We start from the raw sequence: 24,094 nt of genomic DNA on the forward strand, positions 1-24,094 counted from the left end.
GTTTTCCAGCCCTGGGTTCTACACTGGAATATTTATTCCAAAGTGCTGGTAAAACCTGCTGCTCCTAGTTAGCAAGACGTTCATCCTCCTTAGCTGAATGACATCTGCCATTTTCAGTTTTGGCCATTCTCAGATGGGCTGCTAGCCAGAGTGGCTCCGAACTGCAGGACACTGCAATTCGTCCGTCCTTCAGCCCCTCATCCCTGCCCCTGTTCTCTTATGCCAGCTAGACTAGGTAGGCTTATAGACCCTAAAACACAAGAAACAGAAGAGCAAGAGGCCAGTCAGCCCTCTGTCTGTTCCCCCAATCCAAAGATTCTTTGAGGGAATAAATTTCTTCTCCTTTCAGTCCTGAATAGCTGACTCCTTATTCTGAGACTGTGACCCTGGTTCTAGACATCCCAGTGAAGGGAACATTCATCCCTCAAACACCCTGTCAGGCCCCATATGAATTTTGATGTTTCAATGAGAAACCTTCTCATTCTTCTAAATAGAGCTCATCTCTCTTCACAGGACAATCCCCCTATCGTAGAAATCAAGTATGTCATTTCTGAGGATGGGAGATCAGCCCTTTACACAACATTCCAGTTGTGGTCTCAACAAGAGTCCCACATAATTTCAGTAAGAATGGCTTCCTGTTCAACAAAATCATGGCTGACCCAACCCTATAAAACAACTTCACCCAAATTCTCCCAATACCTTTGATTAACAAAAACCTATCAATCCCTTATTTAAAACTAACAATTGACCGGGTATCAACTACAATTTGTGGAATTTACAAACCTCCACCCCTCACTGCATATAGAAATGTTTCCAAACTTCATCCCAAGCAGCTGAAAGAGCTTCTAGTTACCCTTTCAGTGCCTGATACTACCTAAAATATGAACGGGTTTATATAAACAAACCTCCAGCTTTCAGGATTTTCTTTTTTGGGACCAGCACATATTATGAGATTTACTCTATTTTATTTCACAATGGAAGGATTCAAGTTCACAAACTTTGAGATTGTTAGCCTCAACTGCTACCACACTCTTATTTCCAGTGAATCCATTTGGAAAGTATGTATGCTGGTTGAAAGCTTCACCTTCTAATCTGTGCTACTTGATGTGGAGATTAGCTATTTGGGGGAAAGAATTAGGATCTCCCGATAGGGAGAAAGATCAATCCGGTTGTACTCTCAGTAATGTATACAATTCTATAATTGCCCCCCACACCTCCAAAAAATCCCTATACTGGATATGAAGCACTCTATGTGCATTGGATGCAAATCAAAATTCAATTATGAGAAACAAAGAGTGGTACAGAATTTGTAAATGCTGCTCTTCCCATACCCACCACCCTAAATTACTTCCTCATTAAAGTCCTTTTTTGATGTCCATTTTACTTTCACCTCTGAAACCATGATTCAATGACTAGCTCTTTGAGCAAAACCTTTAAACCGTGACATCTGCAATCATATTCAATGAAATGAAGTATGAAATATCTTAATCCAATCTCTAAAATATACAGGGTACAATATTGCCACAGCATTACTTAGTGAAGCTACTATGAGTTGCCATGAGAATTATCACAGAGTGAAGAATGCACTAAGTTCCAGACTGTGACACATTGCAAAGCACAAATGAAAAGCATTTACTGTTCATATAACATTGCCGAGCAAGCTCAATATTTAAATAGAAAAATGTTTCATTTTCCCAAGACAGTGACATCTGTTTAACCAACCAGAGAAAATGCACAAAAAGTGTACAGGAAAATGAAGTAAAATCCATTTTAGATCTGGCACTTGCACAGAAGATCAATTCTACTAGAAATATTTTAACTCACGTATAGTTTTTACAAGTGCAATAGAGATATGCGTAGTCTTCAATATTTTTGACAGGTATACATGATACAGGTATGCAGACCCAAGGCCATCATATAGTGATAATTTTCTGAGAGAAACCTGGCCAAAAACATTAAAACCTTTCAGTGATTAAAAAAAATTATAAATGTTGCCCCAAAGTTGACAGACAGAAGCGCAGATAGCAACAGGGTGGGGGCATGATCTGGTCACCCTGTTGACTGTGGAATGATGCCAAGTGCTAGCTTGTGTTAAGGTGGGTGGGGAGGCTCATGGTAGTAGAGAGGGAATGCTGGAAAGTGGAGGGGAAGGGATGATGCCTATTTCACCCACCCCCAAGTTGGATCTTGATAATTGGGAAGGAGGGAATGGGGAGAAAACAGGAGAGGGAACTGATTACCATGGTATAAAAGCCGTATATTGCTGTGGACGGCACTATTTTACCCTCTTTGGTCAGAAATACCCATTAATGCCCTGCTGCACTGCTCCCACTGCGATTAATAGATTCTTAATCCATTATAGTCAAAATTCACTTGCCCCAGATCCCGGCTACTCCCGTTTATTTTTGCATAAGTGGGTTTAATATTACCTTACATGTGAATTTCAGGCCTTATTTCCTCCACTGATCGCTTTCAGGGGAATTTTTCCTCTTGCAAACACACAGCTGAACAATGGAGAAGCCACCATCTTACCACAATGCACTGTCCGCTCTCCCGCGCAGTGCGCAGGCGCGGGCGTCACCCGGCATGCCGGAAGTTGTAGTTTCTTCTCTCCGGCAGTTGCCATGGGGCCCGAGGGCGCCGCTGCCGGCCAGGGGACTGCAACTCCCAGGATGCGCGGCGCGCCGCCGGACCGGCTCCGGCCGGGAGGGGGGAGCCGAGCGGAAGCGGGGAAGGACGAGGGGAGGACGGAGAGGCACGGAGGTTGCCGAATGCTTACGGAGATTAACGAATAGGAAACTAGGGGCGGCGGGACCGCCGAATTATGACGGAAATTCACGAAGCTGCAGCGTGGTTTCTTAAAGGAGAATGCCCAGTATTTTGCAACACGGTTACCCCTTCAGGTGCAATTGGAAAATCACGCTTCAAAATGTGCTGATTGCATCTTTTTTTTGCTAAAATCCCTTTGTACAGATAAAACTCTCTTTGTGTCAACATAATTTGAACGTAACCATTTCCTTTTCATCAGTAGTAAAAAATTAATGTAGTTGACAGAGGTGCTGTCAATGCAATTGAACACACGTTTATAATCAAAAATCTGAATTTTAATAAATGCGCCCAGTATTTTACCTGAAGGTCACTTTAAATCACTGAAACTGCTGAATTTAGAACAAAACAACTCTGTGTTTTATTGATGAACATGAGTTTCTCACCAAATTAAATATTTTTGATCAGGAAAATGTTTTAATTGGATTTGGGTAAAGCAATGTCGTCACATTCTCACTGTTTGACACGGAGGCCGGTGTTGCAGACATGACCTAATTTGGGTCGAAAACCTGCATCAGGACCCGAAACGTCGATAATTCTTTTCCTCCACACAGATGCTGCTTGACTTGCTCCATTCTTCTAGCAGATTGTTTGTTGCTCAGTATTCCAGCATCTGCGGTTCTAGAGTCTCCATGGCCTAATTTGAATCATTTTAATTTTTTAACAGGTGTTAAAGAATGTGGAAAACACAACTGTATTTTTCATAGCACACAGAATGACATAGTACAGCCCATCATCCCAATTCCAGCAGTTTGAAATAGTTAAGAAAGAATCAGAATCAGGTTTATTATCATTGACATATGACAAGAAATTTGTCATTTTGCAGCAGCAGTACAGTGCCAAGACATAAAACTCTATAAATTATAAAAATAAAGGTGCAAAAAAGAGGAATAATGAGGTAATGTTCATGAGTTCATGGATCGTTCCGAAATCTGATGGCAGAGGGGAAGAAGCTGTTCCTGAATCATTGAGTGTAGCTCTTCAGGCTCCTGTACCTCCCAGTAGTAACGAGAAGAGGGCATGTCCTGGGTGGTGAGGATTCTTAATGATGTATGCTGCCTTCTTGGGGCACCACCTCTTGAAGATGTCCTCGATGGTGGGGAGGGTTGTGCCCATGATGGAGCTGGCTGAGTCTACAACCCTCCGCAGCCTCTTGCGATCCTGCGCATTGGAGCCTCCATACCAGGCTGTGATGCAAGCAGTCAGAATGCTCTCCACTGTACATCTGTAGAAGGACTTGGAATTCTGTAATAGAACATAAAGAATGTCTCTTTTAAATTTTAGTTACTGTGTACTATTTGCTGCATGAAACTCTTTGTAACAATGCTTCATTTATAAGTCGTCCTTGTTTATTGGGGCTGGAAAAGCTGCCTGAGAGCCCTGTTAGTGAGACACAAGAGACTGCAGATGCTAGAATCTGGAGCAACAAACAAAATGCTGGAGGAACTCAATGAGTTAGGCAGCATCTGTGGAGGGAAACAGACAGTCGAAGATATGGGACTTGCAGATGCTGCTTGACCCGCTGACTTCCTCCTGCATTTTGTTTATTGCTTGAGAGCTCTATCATTCAGAGCTGCAATACAGCATCCTGTTAGCAGGTGTCGCTGTTGAGGTGGGGTTCTTTAGCATCCCCACTAGAAATTAGTTAGTACTACAGCTGGAAAGGACCGAATTAGAAAGAGGAGAAACACTCAGAAGATCAGACAGCATCAGTGGAGAGAGATTTAGGTTGATGATCTTCCATCAGAAATAGGAAAACCGTGTTGCATAGAAGGGAGGGAAGTGGAGAGAACGTTGGTGATGGGTGAAGACATCAGAGACTAAATGACACAGATGGAGTTGATACAGGATGAGAGGGCTTGGTCACTTGGAATCGGTTCCATTATGTATCATTTTTGCATTGTATTATATTTTTCACACCACCATTGCCAGCTGTACCTCCAGCTGTCTGGGGCCTATACACCTGCTCCGCTTTCCTCTTTGACATAACTTCTAGGAGCAAGCATTGTCATCGGGCCTGATATTTCCTCATGTTGTTTAGTGTCAAGCTCAGTCAGAAGCTCCTTAGCCACTAAAATACAAGCTGTTCTTGTGGTGGACAACATACCTGTGTCTTGAGTCTCAGGGCTCATAGATTTGCAATGGAGAAGGTTTAATGGAGCTTTAATGAAGGTTCAATGGAGAAGAATGGCTCTTCCATCAGGTAGAAGACACAGGAACCTGAGGGCACGTACCACCAGGCTTAAGGACAGCTTCTATCCCACTGTGATAAGACTATTGAACAGTTCCCTTATACGATGAGATGGACTCTGACTTCACAATCTACCTTGTTGTGACCTTGCACCTTATTGCACTGCACTTTCTCTGTAGCTGTGACACTTTACTCTGTACTGCTATTGTTTTTACCTGTACCACCTCAATGCACTCTGTACTAACTCAATGTAACTGCGCTGTGTAATGAATTGACCTGTACGATCGGTATGCAAGACGTTTTTCACTGTACCTTGGTACAAGTGACAATAATAAACCGATACCAATACCAATAATTTTTTTAACATTCTGGACTTAGTCCACATAGATTCACAAATTTTTAGCCTCATTTTCAAGGAGGAAATAGTCCCACGTCAATGCTAAATTTTTAGTAATGTATGAAACTGAGATAAATAAAATCTCCCCACATTCTCCAAAGAAGTAATTGCACAATCTGCCTCTTAAACCCATAAATGTATTACATAAGGTGATAGATTGATAATCAAAGGACTGCAGGTTCTGGAATCTAGATGAAAGAAGGGTCCTGACCCGAAACGTTGACCGCCTGCTTTTCTCCACGGATGCTGCCTGGCCTGCTGAGTTCCTCCAGCATCATCGTGTTTTTCATCTAGATTCCAGCATCTGCAATCCTTTATTTCTCTCCGATAGATTGATAATCTTCAACCAGAATCTTCATTACCTATCAATAAACTCCATCCTTTTCAATGTCCAGACTGGTTCAAACTTTGGTGTCATATTTGACACCGAAGTGAGACTGGAAGGTACAAATCTGTTTTAGCTCTGGTCCCAGTTCTGTAGCATCACTCAGTCCAGACCCTGCCTCAGCTCAGCTGTTGCTGAAATCCTTGCTGGCACGTTTGTTAACTTTAGCTGTGACTAACTCAATGCACTTTTGCCCACCCTCCTCTGCTCTCCTCTGTTGGCATAATCTAAACATCTGTTGCCCATCCACTACCTTCATTCATTAGCCCATTATTTCTGTGCACTGGCTTCCAGTTAAGCCATGCCACAATTGTAAAATTCACACCCTTGTTTCCAAATCCCTCTCTGGCCTTTCTTCTGTAATTTCCTGGAGATACTCTGTAAAGGGTGCAAAGACGGTGTAGATTTAACACAGCTGTCTCACAGCTTCAGTGACCCAGGTTCAATCCTGACCTCAGGTGCTGCCTGGGTGGAATTTGCATGTTCTCTCTGTGATATGTGGGTTTCTGCTAAGTCATATGGCTTCCTCCCACCTCCCAAAGACATGCTGGTAGGTTAATTAGCCACTGTTTGTATTGCCCCTAGCATAATTAGATTGAACATAGAACATAGAACAATACAGCACAGGAACAGGCCCTTTAGCCCATGATGTCTGTGCTGAACATGATGCCAATTTAAACTAATCACTTTACTAACAGTTGTACAAGACGTTGGTGAAGCTGCCTTTGGAATACTGTGTTTTGTTTGGTCACCCCACTATTGGAAAAATGCCATTAAGCTGGAAAGAGAGCAGAGGAGATTTATGAGAATATCTCCAGGATTCAAGGGTCTGAGTTATGGAGAGAGGTTGAGCAAGTTGAGACTTCATTCATTGAAGCGTAGGAGAATGAGGGGTGATCTTATAGAGGTGTATAAAATCATGAGGGGCATAGATAGGGTGAATGCACACAGTCTTTTTCCCAGGTTTGGGGTATCAAGAACTAGAGGACATAGGTTTATGGTGAGAGGGGAGAGATTTAACAGGAACCTGAGGGGCAACTTTTTCACCCAGAGGGTGGTCAGTATATGGAACGAGCTGCCAGAGGAAATGGTTGGAGCAGGTATCTTAACAACAACTAAAGGGCACTTGGACAGGTACATGGATAGGAAAGGTTTAGAGGGATATGGGTCAAACGCAGGCAAATGGGACTAGCTTAGATGGGAATCTTGGTTGTCATGGGACTGAAGTGCGTTTCTGTGGGGTGTGACTATGACTCATAATCCCATCTTCCTATACATGGTCTATATCCCTCCATTCCCTGCCTGGTCACGTGCCTTACTAAATGCCTCCCTGCCAACCCGTTCCAGGCACCTACCACTCTCTGTGTAAAAAAACTTGCCTCATAAATCTCCTTTAAGCCTTCCTCCTCTCACCTTAAAGCTATGCCCTCTAGTATTTGACATTTATACCCTGGATAATTTTATAGACTGTATATATAATTTTATCTACTTTTATAAGGTCTCCCCTCAGCCTCCAATGCTCCAGAGAAAATAATCCAAGTTTTTCCAACCTCTCCTTTTAACTAGTAGTCTCTAATCCAGGCAGCATCCTGGTGAACCTCTTCTGCACATTGCAAAAGAGTTAAGAGGGAGATGCGAAGCACATGAAAGAGAATGGACTACAATGGGATTACAGGACTGATAGGAGTTTCTGTTAGTAGATGACATGGACAAGATGGGATGAGTGGACTCTTTCTGTGTTATAAGTAATTTCCTCCAGTTCTGCAACCTGTTGGTGATTCTGGAGCAACACACACACACACACAAAATGCTGGAGGAACTCAGCAGGTCAGGCAGCGTCTATGGAGAGAAATGCTGGTGTGTCGGTGCTCTTTCATTCTCCCCTCTTCAGCTACTACTGACAGCCGTGCCTTCAGCTGCCTGCGTCTAAGCTCTGAAATTTCCTCTCTTAACCTCTCCTCCTTTCTTAAAATGGTCTTGAAACCTATCTCTTTAACCAAGCTTTGACTTCCTGCCCTAGTGTCCTGTTATGTGGCCTGGCACCTAGCTTGGTCGTGCCTTCATATGTTTTGTTACATTAGAGGTGAAGGAAGGTGGTTTCATTGAAATGTACAATACTGCAAGGTCTAGAACCAGTCTCAGGGACAACACACAAACGTTCTGGAGGAGCTCAGCGGATCAGGCAGCATCTATGGAGGGAAATGGACAGTTGACCTTTCGGGTCGAGGCCCTTCACCGGGACTGGACAGAAAGAGGGGAGATAGCTAGTTTAAAAAGGTGGAGGGAAGGGGAGTCTCAGGATTCAGACATTGAGATGAGGGAGGGAATTCCTTTGCAGAAATTTTTTGGAACCCTCTTATCCTTCAGCATGCAGAGAGTTTCATTTCCAATGCTTAGGCAATTCGAGGATCTGGGGACCAAGGGGAGGTTGGCAAAGTGATCAAGGTGGACGGTCATCCATAATCTTATTGAATGACAGAACGGAACCGAGGGGCCAAATGGCCCACTCCTGCTCCTATTTCTTGTGTTTTTAAAGGTGCTATGTAAATAGAAGTTGTTGAGTGGTGTCACTGTTGGTAGACTCTCCCTGATAAGAAGATTCTTGTGAGGAATTCTAAATGCTTCTGCATGGTTCCAAAGTGAAAAATACAGGCAGACTTGGTGGTGTGTCAGTGTGTTGTGTTAAAAGCACAAGGAAGTCTGCAGTACAATTCTAGACCAGGGTTCAGATTGATACCTGTAACCTGGGTAAATGATTATATCTGTAAACATTGATGCAGTTCCTTTATAAGTGATCAGATACACACATTGCTGGTCAGTATAATGAGGACACCATACTGCACCTTTATTATCTTATACACTACTGTGCATGCTTGCAACCTACACTATGTATTGACAGGGAAATATATACATTTTGTAATAGGGAATTAAAATGATTCTCAAAGTTCATACAATAACATCATTGAATGTGGAAGGAATAAAGTGGAATTAGTGTGGGAATAGTGTAAATGGGTGTTTGAAAGTCATTGTGGACTCGACGAGCCAAAGAGCCCATTCTGTGCTGTAGTTCCTATGGACTATTGAACAGTCCCCTAGTACAATAAGATGGACTCTTGACCTCACAATCTACCTCATTATAGCCTTGCACCTTATTGTCTGCCTGCACTGCACTTTCTCTGTAACTGTAACACTTCGTTCTGCATTCTGTTATTGTTTTCCCTTGTACTACCTCAAAGCACTGATGTGGTGAAATGATCTGTATGGATGGCATGTAAAACAAAGTTTTTCACTGTACCTCGGTACTTGGGACAATAGCAAACCAATTTACCTTTGAGCTCAGCATTTCTGGGATACAATCAGCCAGGTATGTCACACCACTGATTCTAAGTATTGGTATTGGTTTATTATTGTCACCTGTACCAAGGTACAGTGAAAAACTTGTCTTGCATACGGATCGTACAGGTCAATTCATTACACAGTGCAGTTACATTGAGTTAGTACAGAGTGCATTGAGGTAGTACAGGTAAAAACAATGGCAGTGCAGAGTAAAGTGTCACAGCTACAGAGAAAGTGCAGTGCAATAAGGTGCAAGGTCACAACAAGGTAGATCGTGAGGTTGGAGTCCATCTCATTCTATAAGGGAACCGTTCAATAGTCTTATCACATTGGGGTAGAAGCTGTCCTTAAGTCTGGTGGTACGTGCTCTTAGGCTCCTGTGTCTTTTACCTGATGGAAGCAGAGAGAAGAGAGGATGTCCTGGGTGAGTGGGGTCTTTAATTATGTTGGCTGCTTCACCAAGACAATGATCCCACTCCCTTCTCCTCTCTCCACCACCCCACCACTGAATCTTCAGAAAAGAGAAAGCAAATGGACAGAATTGAACAGAATGAACAGAAGAATTGAGAGCAGGAGTAGGCCATCTTCCCCATTCCTCAAGACCACAGCTGACCTTTTACCTCAGAACCATTTTCCTGCACTATCCCCACCCACATCCCTTGATTCCCTTAATATCCAGAAAGCTGTTGCTCTCCGTTCTGATCAAACTCAGTGACTAAGCTTCCACATTCCTCCAGGGCGGAGAATTCCAAACATTCACCACCCTCTGGGTCAAGACATTTCTCCTCATCTCGGTCTTAATTAGCTTCTCCCTTATCCCGAAACTGTGACCTCTGGTTCAAGGCTCCTCAGCCGGGAAAGACGTTATCCCTGTGAACCGTCTCGTTAAGTTCTGTAAGAATTTTGTACATTTCAAGGAGATCATTTAAACTCCGCAGAATACAGGTTACCCTATTCAATCTCTCCTCATGTGGCAAATCAGCTGTGCCAAGAACCAGACAGGTGAATCCTTGTTGCAATTCTTTTAATGCAAGTCTATCATTTTTATGGATAAGGAGACCAAAATACTCCAGGTGGTATGTAATTGCACCAAGATGTTTTTATTCCTGTACTCAAATCCTCTCATAATAAAGGCCAACACACCATTTGCCTTCCAAATTGCTTGTTGCATCTGGATGTTGGCTTTCAGTGACTTGTGCATAAGGACACCTAGATGTACGAGAATGTTGCCAAGACTTAAGGGCCTTTGTTATAGAGAGAGGTGGGGCAGGCTAGGACTTTATTCATTGGAACGTAGGAGATTGAGGCGCTTAATGTCATGAGAGCCATAGAAAAGGCGAATGCACGCGGTCTTTTTCCAAGGGAAAGGGAATCAAAAACTCGAGGCCATAGGTTTAAGGTGAGAGGGGAAAGGTTTAAAAGGAACCTGAGGGGCAACTTCTTCATGCAGAGGGTGGTGCGTATATGGAATGAGAAAGTGGTTGAGGTGGGTACAATAACAACATTTAAAAGACATTTGGACAGGTACGTGGAAAAGGGATATGAGCCAAACGCAGGCAGATGGGAGTAGCTTAGATGGACATCTTGGCTGGCATGGACGAGTTGGGCTGAAGGGCCTGTTTCTGTGTTGTATAACTCTATGACTCCAGGTCCCTTTGAACATTACCCAACCTCTGATCATTTGCTTTTTTTGTTCTGTGCATCACTTCACGTATTCCACATTCTACCCATGTGCCACTCTCACCCAACCTCCTGAAGCCTCTTCACATCCTCTGCCCTGTTCACAATCCCAGCTGGTGTTGTACCATCCTGTGGAATGGATGGGGAGGTTAAAGGAGAAGGAGGTGAACGTGTTTGGCTAAAGAGGTGAGTTGAGGAGAAGTTCGGTGAGTTGTGATTCAAGATCCAGATTCAACTGGAGCACTCAATTAGCTAGTGATGGCTACTTGAAAAGGAAGTAAAAAGTCAAAGTCGAGGTTATTGTCACCTGCACGTCCATGTGTGCACAGGTGCAATGAAAAACTTACTTGCAGCAGCATCACAGGCACATAGCATCAGATAAGCAGCATTCACAAGAAAAAAAACATAAATTAAACATAAATTATACACAATTTTCACAAGAACACAACAAGTCCGTTGTAGTGTAAAGTGATCAAAATGGTTATAGTGTTGCTAAACTATAGTGATTAGGGTTGTGCCGGTTGGTTCAAGAACCGAGTGGTTGAAGGGAAGTAGCTGTCCTTGAACCTGGTGGTGTGGGACTTCAGGCTTCTGTACCTCCTGCCCGACGGTAGCTGCGAGAAGACAGTATGTCCTGGACGGTGGGGATCTTTGATGATGGATGTTGCCTTCTTGAGGCAGCGCCTCCTGTAGATACTACCTGGTGATACAGACACAGGGCTTTGGGAAAGAGTGGGGGTGGAGAGCCCTTTCAATAAGCTGGCACAGTCACAATGGGCCGAAAGGCCTCTTCTTCTGTATCACATAGCTAGAATGCTATGAAAGCAAAAAATCACTGCCTCTGCCCACACTCAGTGCTCACTCTTGCTGTAGTAAATGGTACAGCAGGTACAAGATTGCCTTCTCCTGCTCCTATTCCCTCAGGCTATGCCTGAGATATTTTGCCCATCCCCATTTTACCATGAAGATGTGGCTTCCAAAAAATTCTGAATCTTCTAACTGGTCCCTAACCATACTGGAAGTGGTCAGAATGAGCCTAGGAGAATCAGAGCAGAAACCTTGCATCTAATATTTTGAAATCGCACCTAGCATTTTGTCTAGGTACTTTCCCTTTAAGAGGAATTCATGCTCCGGTGACAATTTGGCAAAATGAAATCTTCCACTTGCCCTTAAGTCGTCCTTTTAAGGCTATGTCCATCATTGGTTTCCATGGCAATTGATGGATCAGCTGATTTCTTTTGTACCAGCGTCTCTCCTGCTACAAGCCTGTGTTCTTTATATTTTGTGGACCAACCTTCTACGAGGGTGTACGGGAATAAATAATCTTTGTTCCCAGGTGAGGCTGGGGGAGTCCTTGAAGGCGAGTGATGCAGAATCAATGCATCTGAAATCTCACCGATCAAATCAAGTGCAGCAACACACATTCTGCTTTTGCATTTGAGGTGAGTGGTGTTCTGATTTTAGTTCATTGAAGTATATGGGAAATTAATGCAAGGAAAATCAAATTAATTTTGTACTAGGCTCTCTCCATGTTTGTTTCGTGTGGTCAGGTGATGAGTGCATTATTAATGCAGCTCACATATACCAGAACTTGACCTACTGAAGACACCACTGTAAATTTTGAATGACATTCAAAGTTAATTTGGGTGGATTTGTTATTATCTCACTCCCGTCCTATGTTCCTTCTTCAGGAGCCACCCTCCCATTAGTTATCCCCTCAAATGTTTGCATTTCTTTTTGTGTGTAGCAAAGGGTGCACTGCCCAGAATTTCTGTCTTTCTCTTGGCCCACTCTGAGATCTTAAAGTTTCACGGCCCTGCAAGTTCTTGTTTAAGCGTTTCCTGCCACCAGGTCTGAACCTGCACAAAGTGTTAACTGCACTTCTTCACTCCCTGCAGATGCTGCCTGACCTGCTGAGTGTTCCCAGTGTTTTCTGATTTTATTTCAGATTTGCAGCATCTGCAGTTCTTTTGATTTTTCACACCTGGAACTGTGGCATCTCCGCTTGAGCTTGTACTTGTGTGTGCACCACTGTGGGCCCCACACTCATTGTGATGTAGCCCCATGGACTTGCTTCTCTCTCATAGCTGGCCATGATTGGGTCTGACCCCTGCCCTCCTGCCCCATCCATTTCTTTTTTTAAGTTAGTAATCGGTTTATTATTGTCACATGGAGATTCTGCTCTAACTCCATCTACAAGTTTGCAGATGATACCACCGTAGTGGGCTGTATCTCAAATAACGATGAGTCAGAGTACAGGAAGGACATGGTGTCATGACGACAACCTTTCCCTCAATGTCAGCAAAACAAAAGAGCTGGTCGTTGACTTCAGGAAAGGAGTCGGTGTACATGCACCTGTCTACGCCAATGGTGCTGAGGTCGAGAGGGTTGAAAGCTTCAAGTTCCTAGGAGTGAACATCACTAATAGCCTGTCCAACCACGTGGATGCCACAGCCAAGAAAGCTCACCAGTGCCTCTACTTCCTCAGGAGGCTAAAGAAATTTGGCATGTCCCCTTTGATGCTCGCCAACTTTTATCTATGCACCATAGAAGGCATCCTATCTGGATGCATCATGGCTTGGTACGGCAACTGCTCTGCCCAGGACCTCAAGAAACTGCAGAGAGTTGTGGTCACAGCTCAGCACATCACGGAAACCATCCTCCCCTCCCCTCCCCACACTGTCTATACCTCTCGCTGCCTTGGTGAAGCAGCCAGCAGAATCAAAGACCCCACCCACCTGGCTTATTCTCTCTTCTCCCCTCTCCCATCAGGCAGAAGATACAGGAGCCTGAGGGCACATACCACCAGGCTCAAAGACAGCTTCTATCCCACAGTGATAAGACGATTGAATGGTTCCCTTGTATGATGAGATGGGACTCTTGGCCTCACAATCTACCTTGTTGTGACCTTGCATCTTATTGTCTACCTGCAATGCACTTCCCTGTAGCTGTGACACTTCACTCTGTATTCTGTTATTGTTTTTACCTTGTACTACCTCAATGCACTGTGTAATGAATTGATCTGTACGAATGGTATGCAAGGAAGGTTTTTCACTGTACCTTGGTAGAAGTGACAATGATAAACCAATACCAATACATGTACTGAGATACAGTGAAAAGCTTTTTGCTGGCATGCTATCCGGACAGATCTTTCCATACATAAGTACATCGAGGTAGTACAAAAGGTAAAAACAGAATGCAGAATATAGTGTTACAGTCGCAGAGAAAGTGCGGTGCCGGTACACAAAGGGCTACGACAAAATGGATTGAGAGACCAAGAGTTCATCTTCAGCCTGTAAGAAGTCGGTTCGAGAGTTTGATAACTGCTGGAGAGAAGCTGCACAGGGCATTTTCAGGGCTAGTTGGTTCAGCGGATGGGTTGTTACACTGTCCTTGGTGGTTTTGGACTTCCCATGGACATCATCCTGCTGTCTACGTCAACCAGCATCTTCAGTGGTGTCAGATCACTGTGGGCTTAACCTGGCACTCATCTCATCTCACATCTTACCCAAAGTGTCCCCTGTGGGTACTTGCAATCCACGCCCGGCTCCAAGCCAGTGGGGCTTCTCACCCATTTAAAGTTTGAGGTCGATTTGCCCCACTGACTATTCACCTTACCAGGAAAAGCTGCATGGGGAATGGGTGCCAGCTATCCTGACGGAAACCAGGAACAGATACAAACCGTCCACCTCCCCCAACCCAAACTGTGCTACAATGAATGCGTTACTGCTCTTCTCTCTCCCAACAACTATGCCTCCCAAGAGGAATATAGGGCCCTGTGTATCGGCTATCTATGGATTCTTTCTCAGGAATCCAGCCAGTGAACATGCGTGCAAATGTACCAGTTGTGAGCAGGAGAAGGCCACTCGGCCCCTTGAGTTTGTTCTGCCATTCAATAAAGTAATTGTACTCTAATTACTGCCTTCTCCCGGTAACCTTCCACCCCCTTGTTTATCAAGAAATGATCTCTGCAAAGACTCTGCTTCCACTACCCCTTGAGGAAGAGCGTTCAAAAGTCTCATTGCCCTTTGAGGGGAACAAAACTAGTCTCATCTCTGTCTTAAAGAGGAAAACTCTTATTTATAAACTGTGACTCCTAGTCAGCATTGGCAGACTCTTCATGACTGCACTGCCCAGTTTTGGGTGACCTGGGCAAGGGTCTCCAGCCTGAAAGGTTGACTGCTTCTCTTTCCACGGATGCTGCCTGACATTTTCTGTCTTTGTCTCTCTCGGCCTCAGTCTGATTCTGTGCCTGCTTTCCTCCTTCCCGTCTTTTTTGCGAATTTGCAAGGATCAAGTAATCTGTACGCAGTAGGTCAATGGGTTTTCCTTTCCAAGGGCAGTGGTGTAATACCATAAAACGCATGGTATTTTCCACTGTCCAAACAGACAGAATCCAAGTTATCCTGTTCCTTCAAAGCCATTGAGTAATATTGCATACCTGCTTGTTGATAGGCCATTCCTTCCATCCAGTCCATCTTCACAGTGCGTTGCACCAGGAGGGCTAGAACTATTGCCAAGGATGCCCGCCACCCTGGCCGTTCCCTTTTCTCTCTTCCACCTTTTAGGGGAAGGTGCAGGAGCTCGAAAGCCCAGATGACTAGACTCAAGGACAGCTTCTTCCCCACTGCTGTCAGACTTCTGAACCAATCACCTCTTTCACATCCCCTTCCCGTTGGGGGTGCCATGTTCTTGAACCCTTAATTCCATCTCTTCCGTTATGTCACTTCAGCATTTCTTTTTGCACACCTCAGTTTGCACGACTGTACCTTGCACCTTTCTGCTGTTTTTTGCACTCATTGTTGTATTTATTATTACCATGTATACTGTTTACCCCGTGAGCTTCAGGCGAGCAAGGAATTTCATTGCACCCTGGTGTATATAACAATAATGTGAATCTGAGGGGTCAAGTTATTTTCACTGTTCCCTAGAGTTTTCTCCAACCTTTCGTTTTATTGGAACAGTATTTTTAAAACAAACTCTGGCACCCAGTGGTCCATTTTGTTTGATGGACAACAAATGGGCCTCAAATTTTACTTTGTGGGATTGGCCGCGGCAGTAGTTTGCTCTTTTTGAGATGCTGGTCCAGATTCTACAACCAGTGTCATTTTCAGACTTGTGTCCCAATCCCACCAAGTCCCTCCACCGTTCCCCATTGAGTGCTCTGATCTTGGGCGAAGCAATGCCTGAATTTGAAAGTCCTCCACTACCTCCACGGCCTCCCTCATCTCTGTCCCCACCTCCATTGGGATGGGCTTCACCCGAATAGTGCTGGGACCAGAGCCCCGGCGAATCATGTAAATAGGGTTGTAGACAGGGCTTTAAACTAAATAGGAAAGGGGTAGGCTCCAAGAACAGGATGTATTGGTTTATTATTGACACATACCAAGGTACAGTGAAAAACTTTTCTTGCATACCGATTGTACAGGTCAATTCATTACACAGTGCAGTTACATTGGGTTAGTACAGAGTGCATTGAGGTAGTACAGGTAAAAACAATAACAGTACAGAGTAAAGTGTCACAGCTACAGAGAGAGTGCAGTGCAATAAGGTGCAAGGTCACAACAAGGTAGATTGTGAAGTCAGAGTCCATCTCATCGTATAAGGGAACTGTTCAATAGTCTTATCACAGTGGGATAGAAGCTGTCCTTAAGCCTGGTGGTATGTGCCCTCAGATTCCTGTATCTTCTACCTGATGGAAGAGGAGAGAAGAGAGAATGACCTGGGTGGGTGGGGTCTTTGATTATGATCTTTAATAAATCAAGAGGAACTGAGAGCACAGTGGCATGGGATAATGAGGGGGAATTGACAAGCAAAGCACAGGCTGGGGCAGAAAATGTAAACCAAAAGAATGCAGCACAGAGCAAATTGGAGTTAGTGTAAATTGTAAAAAAAATCAAAGCTTAATAGCCTTTAGTTGAATGCATGTAGCATTTGCAATAAGAGAGATGAGTTGGAGACACAAGACACTGCAGATGCTGGAATCTGGAGCAACAAACAATCTGCAGGTGGAACTCAGTGGGCCGAGCAGCATTTGTGGGAGGAAAGGAACTGTCGATGCTTTGGGTAAAAACCCTGCATCAGGACTGAGAGAGAGAGATCGAGATAGATGAGTTTTCAGCACAGGTGGCAACATATGAATATCATCTAATAGCTATTACTGAGATTTGGTTGGAAAAAAAACAACAAGATGCTGGAGGAACTCAGCAGGCCAGGCGGCATCCATGGAGAAAAGCAGCCGGTCAACGTTTCGGATCAGGACCCTTCTTCAGGAATGAAGAGGGCTTTCCCTTTTCCTGTCTTCAAACCTACCTCTTTGTCCAAGCATTTAATCATCTACCCTTGTATCTCTGTGGGTTGGTGTCAAATTTTGTTTGTTAGGAACATCTTGAAGTGTTGTGCCACTTTAAAGACACCACAAATATACAGTATATTGCTGATGTATGTTGGTTCAAAGTTTTAACAGTTCAGTGTTAAAATAACACCTACGAGGTAATTCTACCTCTGGATGAAAGCACTTGTATAACGTGTTTCTGTGCTGTTCAAGGTGAATCTCATCAGCCGACTCTCCTGAGTCATTACGTTGTAGGATTGAGTCCCACTCCAGAGACCTGAACACAGTAGGTCAACACTATGCTAGGCAGTGCTGTCTTTCAGAGTGACTTAAACCTGCTCCCTCCAGTGGATGTGAAGGACCTCATGACATTATTTTGCAAGAGAGCCAGGGAGTTCTTCCCATTTTCCTTCAACAAGCATCCCCATTGCAGGTCAATTAGTTATTTATCTCATTCCTGTGTCTGGGATCTTCCTGTGCACACCTTGGCTCCTGCGTTTCCTATATGGTGCTATGATTCGAAATTACGCAATTGGTCGAGCAATGTTCTGGGATGTCCTGAGGCTAGGAAAAGTACTACAGAAATGTGAACTTTGCTTTAATCTTGCCTTCCCCAAGGAGGTGCTATTTGACTGTAGTTGGCTTCCCTGATGATAGAATCACAAAGTCCCCAAAGGCACCAGTGAAGTCTTAGTTCCTGTCCTTCATTAGTATTGTTAGTCTCATTTAAACCTGTGTTGAAAGGAGAGCTGAAGGTCATGCAGATAAAAAATATAATCCGTCAGATTTTGTATCCTTGATCTCTATCTATAATCTCGACTGGGGAATGTCAAACTCCGTTTTAATGCGTGCCTGAATAACCTGGCTCTGATTTACTAAACATGGGTGGGAGGAAGCTATTTTTCTGCAACCATCAGGCTCTTAAACTGACCTGCACAACCCTAATCCTACAGTTCACAGACTCGCAGCTTGGATATTGTTTAAAGTCACTGGAATTCAATAGTGTAGCACCCCCTCAGTCCTGCACTGGAAGTATTTAGCCTAGATAACCATCAGGTGCTTGAACAGACCTGCACAACCCTCGCCCTACCTCAGCAACAGAACACTACGGACCACCTCTTGCACTGCCACAGACCTGTCTCTGATTGTGGGCTTTTTTGCACTAATGCCTTGTTTTGCACAGTCTTTCTTTTGTTTTCCGTCGCTGTCTTGTATAATTTATGCATAATGTGTTCAGTGTGTTGTCTGAACTATGTGATGCTGCTGCAAGCAAGTTTTTCATTGTACTGTACCTCACTGTACTTGTGCACAGGACAATAAACTTGATTTGATTACAGGGATGGAAAAATAATTAGCAAATAATCAATAAGCAGCAAACAAAAGAAATTGGTTACCTAAAATATTGTTAGGTACAAGTTGCCATAGCAATGTTCCAAGATGGCAGTCCATTGAACAGAACATAGAGGCCCTGCAAGTTGGAAAATAAGCTAACCCTTGCCCATGTTTCTAACTGGTCCCATAGGTGGTTGTCGACACCCGTGGTACAATGCTAGCGAGGAAGGGGATCATTCCGGAAGAGTACCTGCTGACCAGATTGGTGGAGGACAACCTGTCGCAGCCTCGATTCCGCGCCAAGGCGAGGAAGGCCCGCTTCGTCTCCAAGAACGGAGGCTGCAACGTGGCCCACAAGAACATCCGAGAACAAGGGCGCTTCCTTCAAGATGTCTTCACCACCCTGGTGGACCTCAAGTGGCCTTACACGTTGGTGATCTTCACCATGTCCTTCCTGTGCAGCTGGATGGTGTTCGCCATGTTGTGGTGGCTCATTGCCTTCGCCCACGGAGACTTGGACTCTGGGCAGGACGGCGCCGTGCCTTGCATCACCAGCATCAAATCTTTCACCTCTGCCTTCCTCTTCTCCATTGAGGTGCAGGTGACCATAGGGTTTGGCAGCAGAATGGTGACAGAGGAGTGCCCGATGGCCATCACCATCCTCATCATCCAGAACATAACGGGCCTCATTGTCAATGCGGTCATGCTGGGCTGCATCTTCATGAAGACTGCCCAGGCCAACCGGAGGGCGGAGACCATCATCTTCAGTAAGCACGCGGTCATCGCGCAGCGGAACGGTCGGCTCTGCTTCATGTTCCGGGTGGGTGACTTGAGGAAAAGCATGATTATCAGCGCCACTATCCGAATGCAGCTGGTCAAAAAGACCATCACGCAAGAAGGGGAAGTGGTCCCCATCTCCCAGATTGACATCCAGGTCGAGAATTCGGTGCACACCAATGCCATCTTCCTGGTTTCCCCTCTCATCATAAGCCACGCCATTGATGAGAACAGCCCACTCTACGATCTGTCCGAGTCTGACCTCCAGCAACAAGACTTTGAGGTGGTGGTCCTGCTCGAAGGTGTGGTGGAGACCACGGGCATTACCACCCAAGCGCGTACGTCCTACCTGCCGGAGGAGATACTTTGGGGCCATAGGTTTGTGCCCATTGTGACTGAGGAAGAGGGTAGATACTCGGTTGACTATTCCAAGTTTGGCAACACTGTAAAGACTAACCTCCCACTGTACAGCGCGAGGGAGCGAGAGAGGCAGGAGAGAAGCCAGCACCGTAGGGACAATGGGCCCAAACTTCTGCTGGGCACCCTCCACAAAAGAAGCTCCTCAAAGATCGTTAACTCATCAGAAATGGGCATGAAGTCATCTGTGCGATTTCAGTCTGTCAATTCGTTATCAGATTTATAGTTGTGAGACTGGATTTGATCGTAGTCTTCGCTCCACAGAACCTTGTTTTCCGCCCCCCCCCCCCCCCCACCATGCCTGCCCAGCTGAAAGTTTATAGAGTTGTATAGCACAAAAACAGACCCTTCCGCCCATCCTGTCCATGCCAACCATCAAGGACTGGAGCTGAAACAATACTCATTGACCTCCCTCTTGTTTATATTAAAAGGGCCAAGGGATAGATTGAGAGTAGCAAATCAGCGAGGATCTTATTGGATGGTTGGGAGTCCAAAGGGACCCCGTGGCCTTCTTTCTGCTTCTGCCTCTTAGAATATTCATCCCCAGGTCCTTAAATTATAAATCTCGTCACCTTTCTTAGATGTTCCTTCCTCCCACAATCCACAGTGTTGTTGTTCAACAGCAGTAGTGTAGTTACTGGAGTAGTATCCAGCAGCCTGACTGATTTATCTGGAGACATACATTCAAGTCCCACCTTGATGCCTGGGAATTTTAGATTCGAGTAATATTCCCAATATTCCTCGATATTGGAGTAATATACTCGAGTAATATTCGAGTAATATTCGAAGCCTCCAGATCACCGTAATATTCCACCTGGTTTACTAGTGCCCTTCAAACAAGGAAATCTCTTCTGGCCTCTATAGGACTCCAGACTTACTAAAGTGCTGGCTTCTTGTTCATGGGGTAACAAGGGATTGGTTATAAATACTGCTCTTGCCAGCAACGTCTACATTTGGGGAACAAATAAACGAAACTACTGCTTCCAAAGTTTTCATTCGCTTCCCAGTCTGGGTAATGTCAAACCTTGTCTTCTTCTGGGTTTCTAATTTAACAGAGCAGAGGAGGTAGATGATACATCATCAAAGGAGTCTCCTCCATGAACAGACAGTAAGAGCCTTGTACAAATGTGGTGAATAACCTGGATCTTGTGGGTGTGGAGCTATGGTGTATTTAATCTTGGCACCCGGGCTGATGTAGGTAGTCCCCAGGATCAGAATCAGGCTTATTATCACTGAGATATGTCACTGTCACTGACAGGATTCTGTTCCTGAAAACGGTTTGTAACCTGAACCGTTCGTAAGTCAGAAATGAACAGTGGGGAGGATCCCAGAAACAGCGGGGACAGGAGATTGTGCAGGCACGAGGAGAGAGCTGCCACCAGCCGGCTTCACTGACTCGGTGAGTGAGTCTGCTCAGACCTCCCAGCTCAGCTTAACCCAGCCCCTGATTGTTGAGTCTCGGGAGGGAGGGTGGGGAGAGAAGGCACCCGGAAATATCCTGTTCTCACCCGGCGGAAGATGCCTGCAGCCCCAGAGTAACCAGAAAATCCCTCCCACCGGTCTCCCAAGAAATGAATATCACCAATGGCTACCAAGCTTCATTAAACCCTGAGACTGACACAAAAATGTTGGCTTGTGTGTACGGGGTGTCCATAATTCGGGCATTCGTAATCCAGGGAGAACCTGTGATCACATGCAAGGCAACTTAAATGGGTGAGGAGTAGAAAATGTTACCATGGGACATCCCAATACAAGCATTTAGTGTCATAAAGTCTTGCAGCACAGGAACAGGCCCTTCGGCCCACCAAGTCCATACCAACCATCAAGTACTTATCCATACTAATCCTGTTTACCAGCATTTGGTCCATAGTCTTCCATGACTTGGGGTAGAGGGGAATATTTATCTGTCTCTGGCTGTGTTGTTGCTGCCTCTGAGTTCCCTGGTGCTGCACACGTCACATTGATGAGCATAAGATTCATCAAGCATAGTAGGAAATTAAAGCACAAGTTGCATTTGGGTCATTGCAATGTCACTCGGGTACCACATCCAGTTTGGGAGCATTTGGCAGCAGTTTGGTGGTCATGGTTTCCCTGTCTGTCTTGTTACAATGTTTGGGGGACAGGGAGGGGAAAGGGCCCACTGAGCTTTCCCGGGACCCAGCAATTGAATTTAAGGCTGCAAAGTTGGGCAAGGTAGATGGCAACATCACGAGGAGGAGGAGGGTGGTCATAGTTTCTGCTTTAGACAATGAGAGGTGAACCGTTTGAACTTCTCATGAGGTGGATGATGAGAGGCCATTACTCCTGGCAAGAGAGATCACTAGAAACATAGAAAACCTACAGCACAATTCAGGCCCCTCGGCCCACAAAGCTGTGCCGAGCATGTCTGTTGATGAGGCCTGGACATTCGGATGAGGATGAGGAGAAGTGTTATAGTTTACAGGTCTTTGCGTCTTTGGTCACTAATATTCATTTGGAGTAGGGATAAGGTGAGAACATAAAGCTGTGGTAAAGTGTTCTTGTTGAGTGATGGAACAGGTTTGAAGGGCTGAATGGTCTCCACCCCATTTGCATTTGTAGTTGAGGCCCAGGTCCCTTCATAGATTGGGATTAACTGGTGTGAAAGATTGGGGAGATGAGCACAAGATCAATTATTTCCAATCTTAAAGCCAAAAGTACTGGTGGGATAGTAGGGGACCATTCAGCCCCTTGAACTTGTTCTGCCCTTCCATGAAACTAATGGCTGATCTGTGACCCGACTCCTCTTACTTGCCTTGTCATACCTCTGGTGAACAAACATCTCTCACTCACAGTTAAAATTAGTTAACCCAGCATTAATTGCTGATACAAGAGATTTCAGGTGCTGGAACTTGGAGCAACAGATCCTGATGTAGTGTCTCAAGCTGAAACATCGACAATTCCTTTCCCCCTACGGTTGCTGCTCGACCAGCTGATTTCCTCCAGCAGATTTTTTGGTGCAGCATCAATTGCCGTTGGTGAGGAGCGTTCCAAATTTCTACCACCACCTACATGGAGATGTTGATGGAATGGGACTTCAGAAGCAGAGTTGGCTCAGCATACGATATCTCAGTGCATGTTTGGCTGCTTACACGAAGGTTGAATTTCCACACCTATGGCTCTTGGTACCAGTGGGTACCAACTTCCATTTGTACTGTGCCCTCAATGAAGTAAAAATGTCCAGAAGTGTCTCCAAGGAGAGTTATTAAACCGAAAGAAAATGCTGGGAACATGTGCCTCCAGGGTTAAAGCTTTGACCCTGACCTCGGTTGCTGTCTATGTGGAGTTTGCATGTTCTCCCCTGTGTGGTTCCCCCTGGGTGCTCCGGTTTCCTCCCACGTCCTAAAGATGTGCTGGTAGGTTAATTAGCCACTTTAAGTTGTTCCTTAATGAGTGGAAAAGGGGAGTTGATGGGAGGCGACGGAGAGAATAAGTTGTAGGGCTACGGTTCAAGTTTATTGTTGTCATAGACACACATACACAGGGTCTAAATGCCATGAAAATTAGCCTTCTGCAGCAGCAGCGCGGTACGTTACAAGACAAGGACAAACATAAGTTAACATAAACAACTTAATATTATACATAATTTACACGTGTGCAAAATAAGCGACAAATGAGGGGAATTAGGAGCGGGAGAATGGGATTGAAGGGAGCAGGCATGAACAATGGGCTAAATGGCCTCTGTCATATTATGTAAGTAAATATTAAGGAGGAACCTTAAAGGTATGGGCAAAGGAGGAGAGAGGCAGAGAATTTCAGGGAGGGAATTCCCAAGCTGAGGGCCTTGATAGCTGTAGGTGAGGCTGCCAATGATGGAGAGATTAACATTAACAGATGCTGAAGAGGCCAGACTAAGTGAAGTGTAGAGATTGCAGGGTGTTGTAGCGCTGGCGGAAGTTAGAGTGGGGATAGAGGCAACGGAGGGCTTTGAAAGCAAAAGGCATGGTTAGTAAATTTGCAGATGACACTAAAATAGCTGGTATAGTGAACAGTGCAGAAGGTTATCAAAAGTTACGGGGGGATCTTGACCAGCTGGGTAAGTGGGCCAAGGAATGGCAAATGGAGTTTAATTCTGATAAGTGTGAGGTGTTGCATTTTGGAAAGTCAAATCCAGTCAAATGGTAGCTCCCTGGGGCGTGTTGTAGAACAGAGGGACCTTGGAGTACAAGTAATGGTTCCCTGAAAATGGAGTCAAGTGGGCTGAATGGCCTGTTTCCATGCTGTATAACTCCAAGAAGTTTAAAACTGAGGTGTTGCTTAACCGGGAGCCAATGTAGACCTGTGAGCAGAGGTGTGCCGGGTGAATGAGACTGGCTTTGAGTTAGGCTCAGGGATACCATAATTTTGAATTACTTCAAGTGTAGAACGAGGAGGTGGCCCCTGAAGTGTGTTGGGATAATT

General features: G+C 44.9%; 2 protein-coding genes across 5 annotated transcripts in view; one reads left to right on the forward strand and one right to left on the reverse strand.

Annotated features, from left to right (window-relative positions):
• scaf1 (SR-related CTD-associated factor 1) overlaps nt 1–2,548 on the reverse strand; it is a 35,387-nt gene extending 32,839 nt beyond the window's left edge. The window contains exon 1 of one of the 4 annotated variants that reach the window (XM_052043172.1): nt 2,430–2,548. The gene's annotated coding sequence lies outside the window, so the exon portion shown is untranslated. The remainder of the gene's footprint in view (nt 1–2,429) is intronic. The other 3 variants (XM_052043175.1, XM_052043173.1, XM_052043174.1) reach the window with 3 other exon arrangements.
• A 9,476-nt stretch (nt 2,549–12,024) lies between these two features.
• On the forward strand, nt 12,025–21,123 carry LOC127585645 (ATP-sensitive inward rectifier potassium channel 11-like). The gene is made up of 2 exons (XM_052043267.1): nt 12,025–12,257; nt 18,672–21,123. Exon 2 carries the CDS (start codon nt 18,696–18,698, stop codon nt 19,899–19,901), a length of 1,206 nt encoding a protein of 401 aa, XP_051899227.1. The 5' UTR covers nt 12,025–12,257; nt 18,672–18,695; the 3' UTR covers nt 19,902–21,123.
• The last annotated feature ends 2,971 nt before the right edge of the window (nt 21,124–24,094 follow it).

This window comes from Pristis pectinata, chromosome 33 (genome assembly GCF_009764475.1).
Source record: "Pristis pectinata isolate sPriPec2 chromosome 33, sPriPec2.1.pri, whole genome shotgun sequence".
NCBI lineage: Eukaryota > Metazoa > Chordata > Chondrichthyes > Rhinopristiformes > Pristidae > Pristis > Pristis pectinata.

What these genes read in the sequence shown, in the direction of transcription:
- LOC127585645 (XM_052043267.1), top strand. Translation starts at nt 18,696, where the DNA reads ATGCTAGCGAGGAAGGGGATCATTCCGGAAGAGTACCTGCTGACCAGA.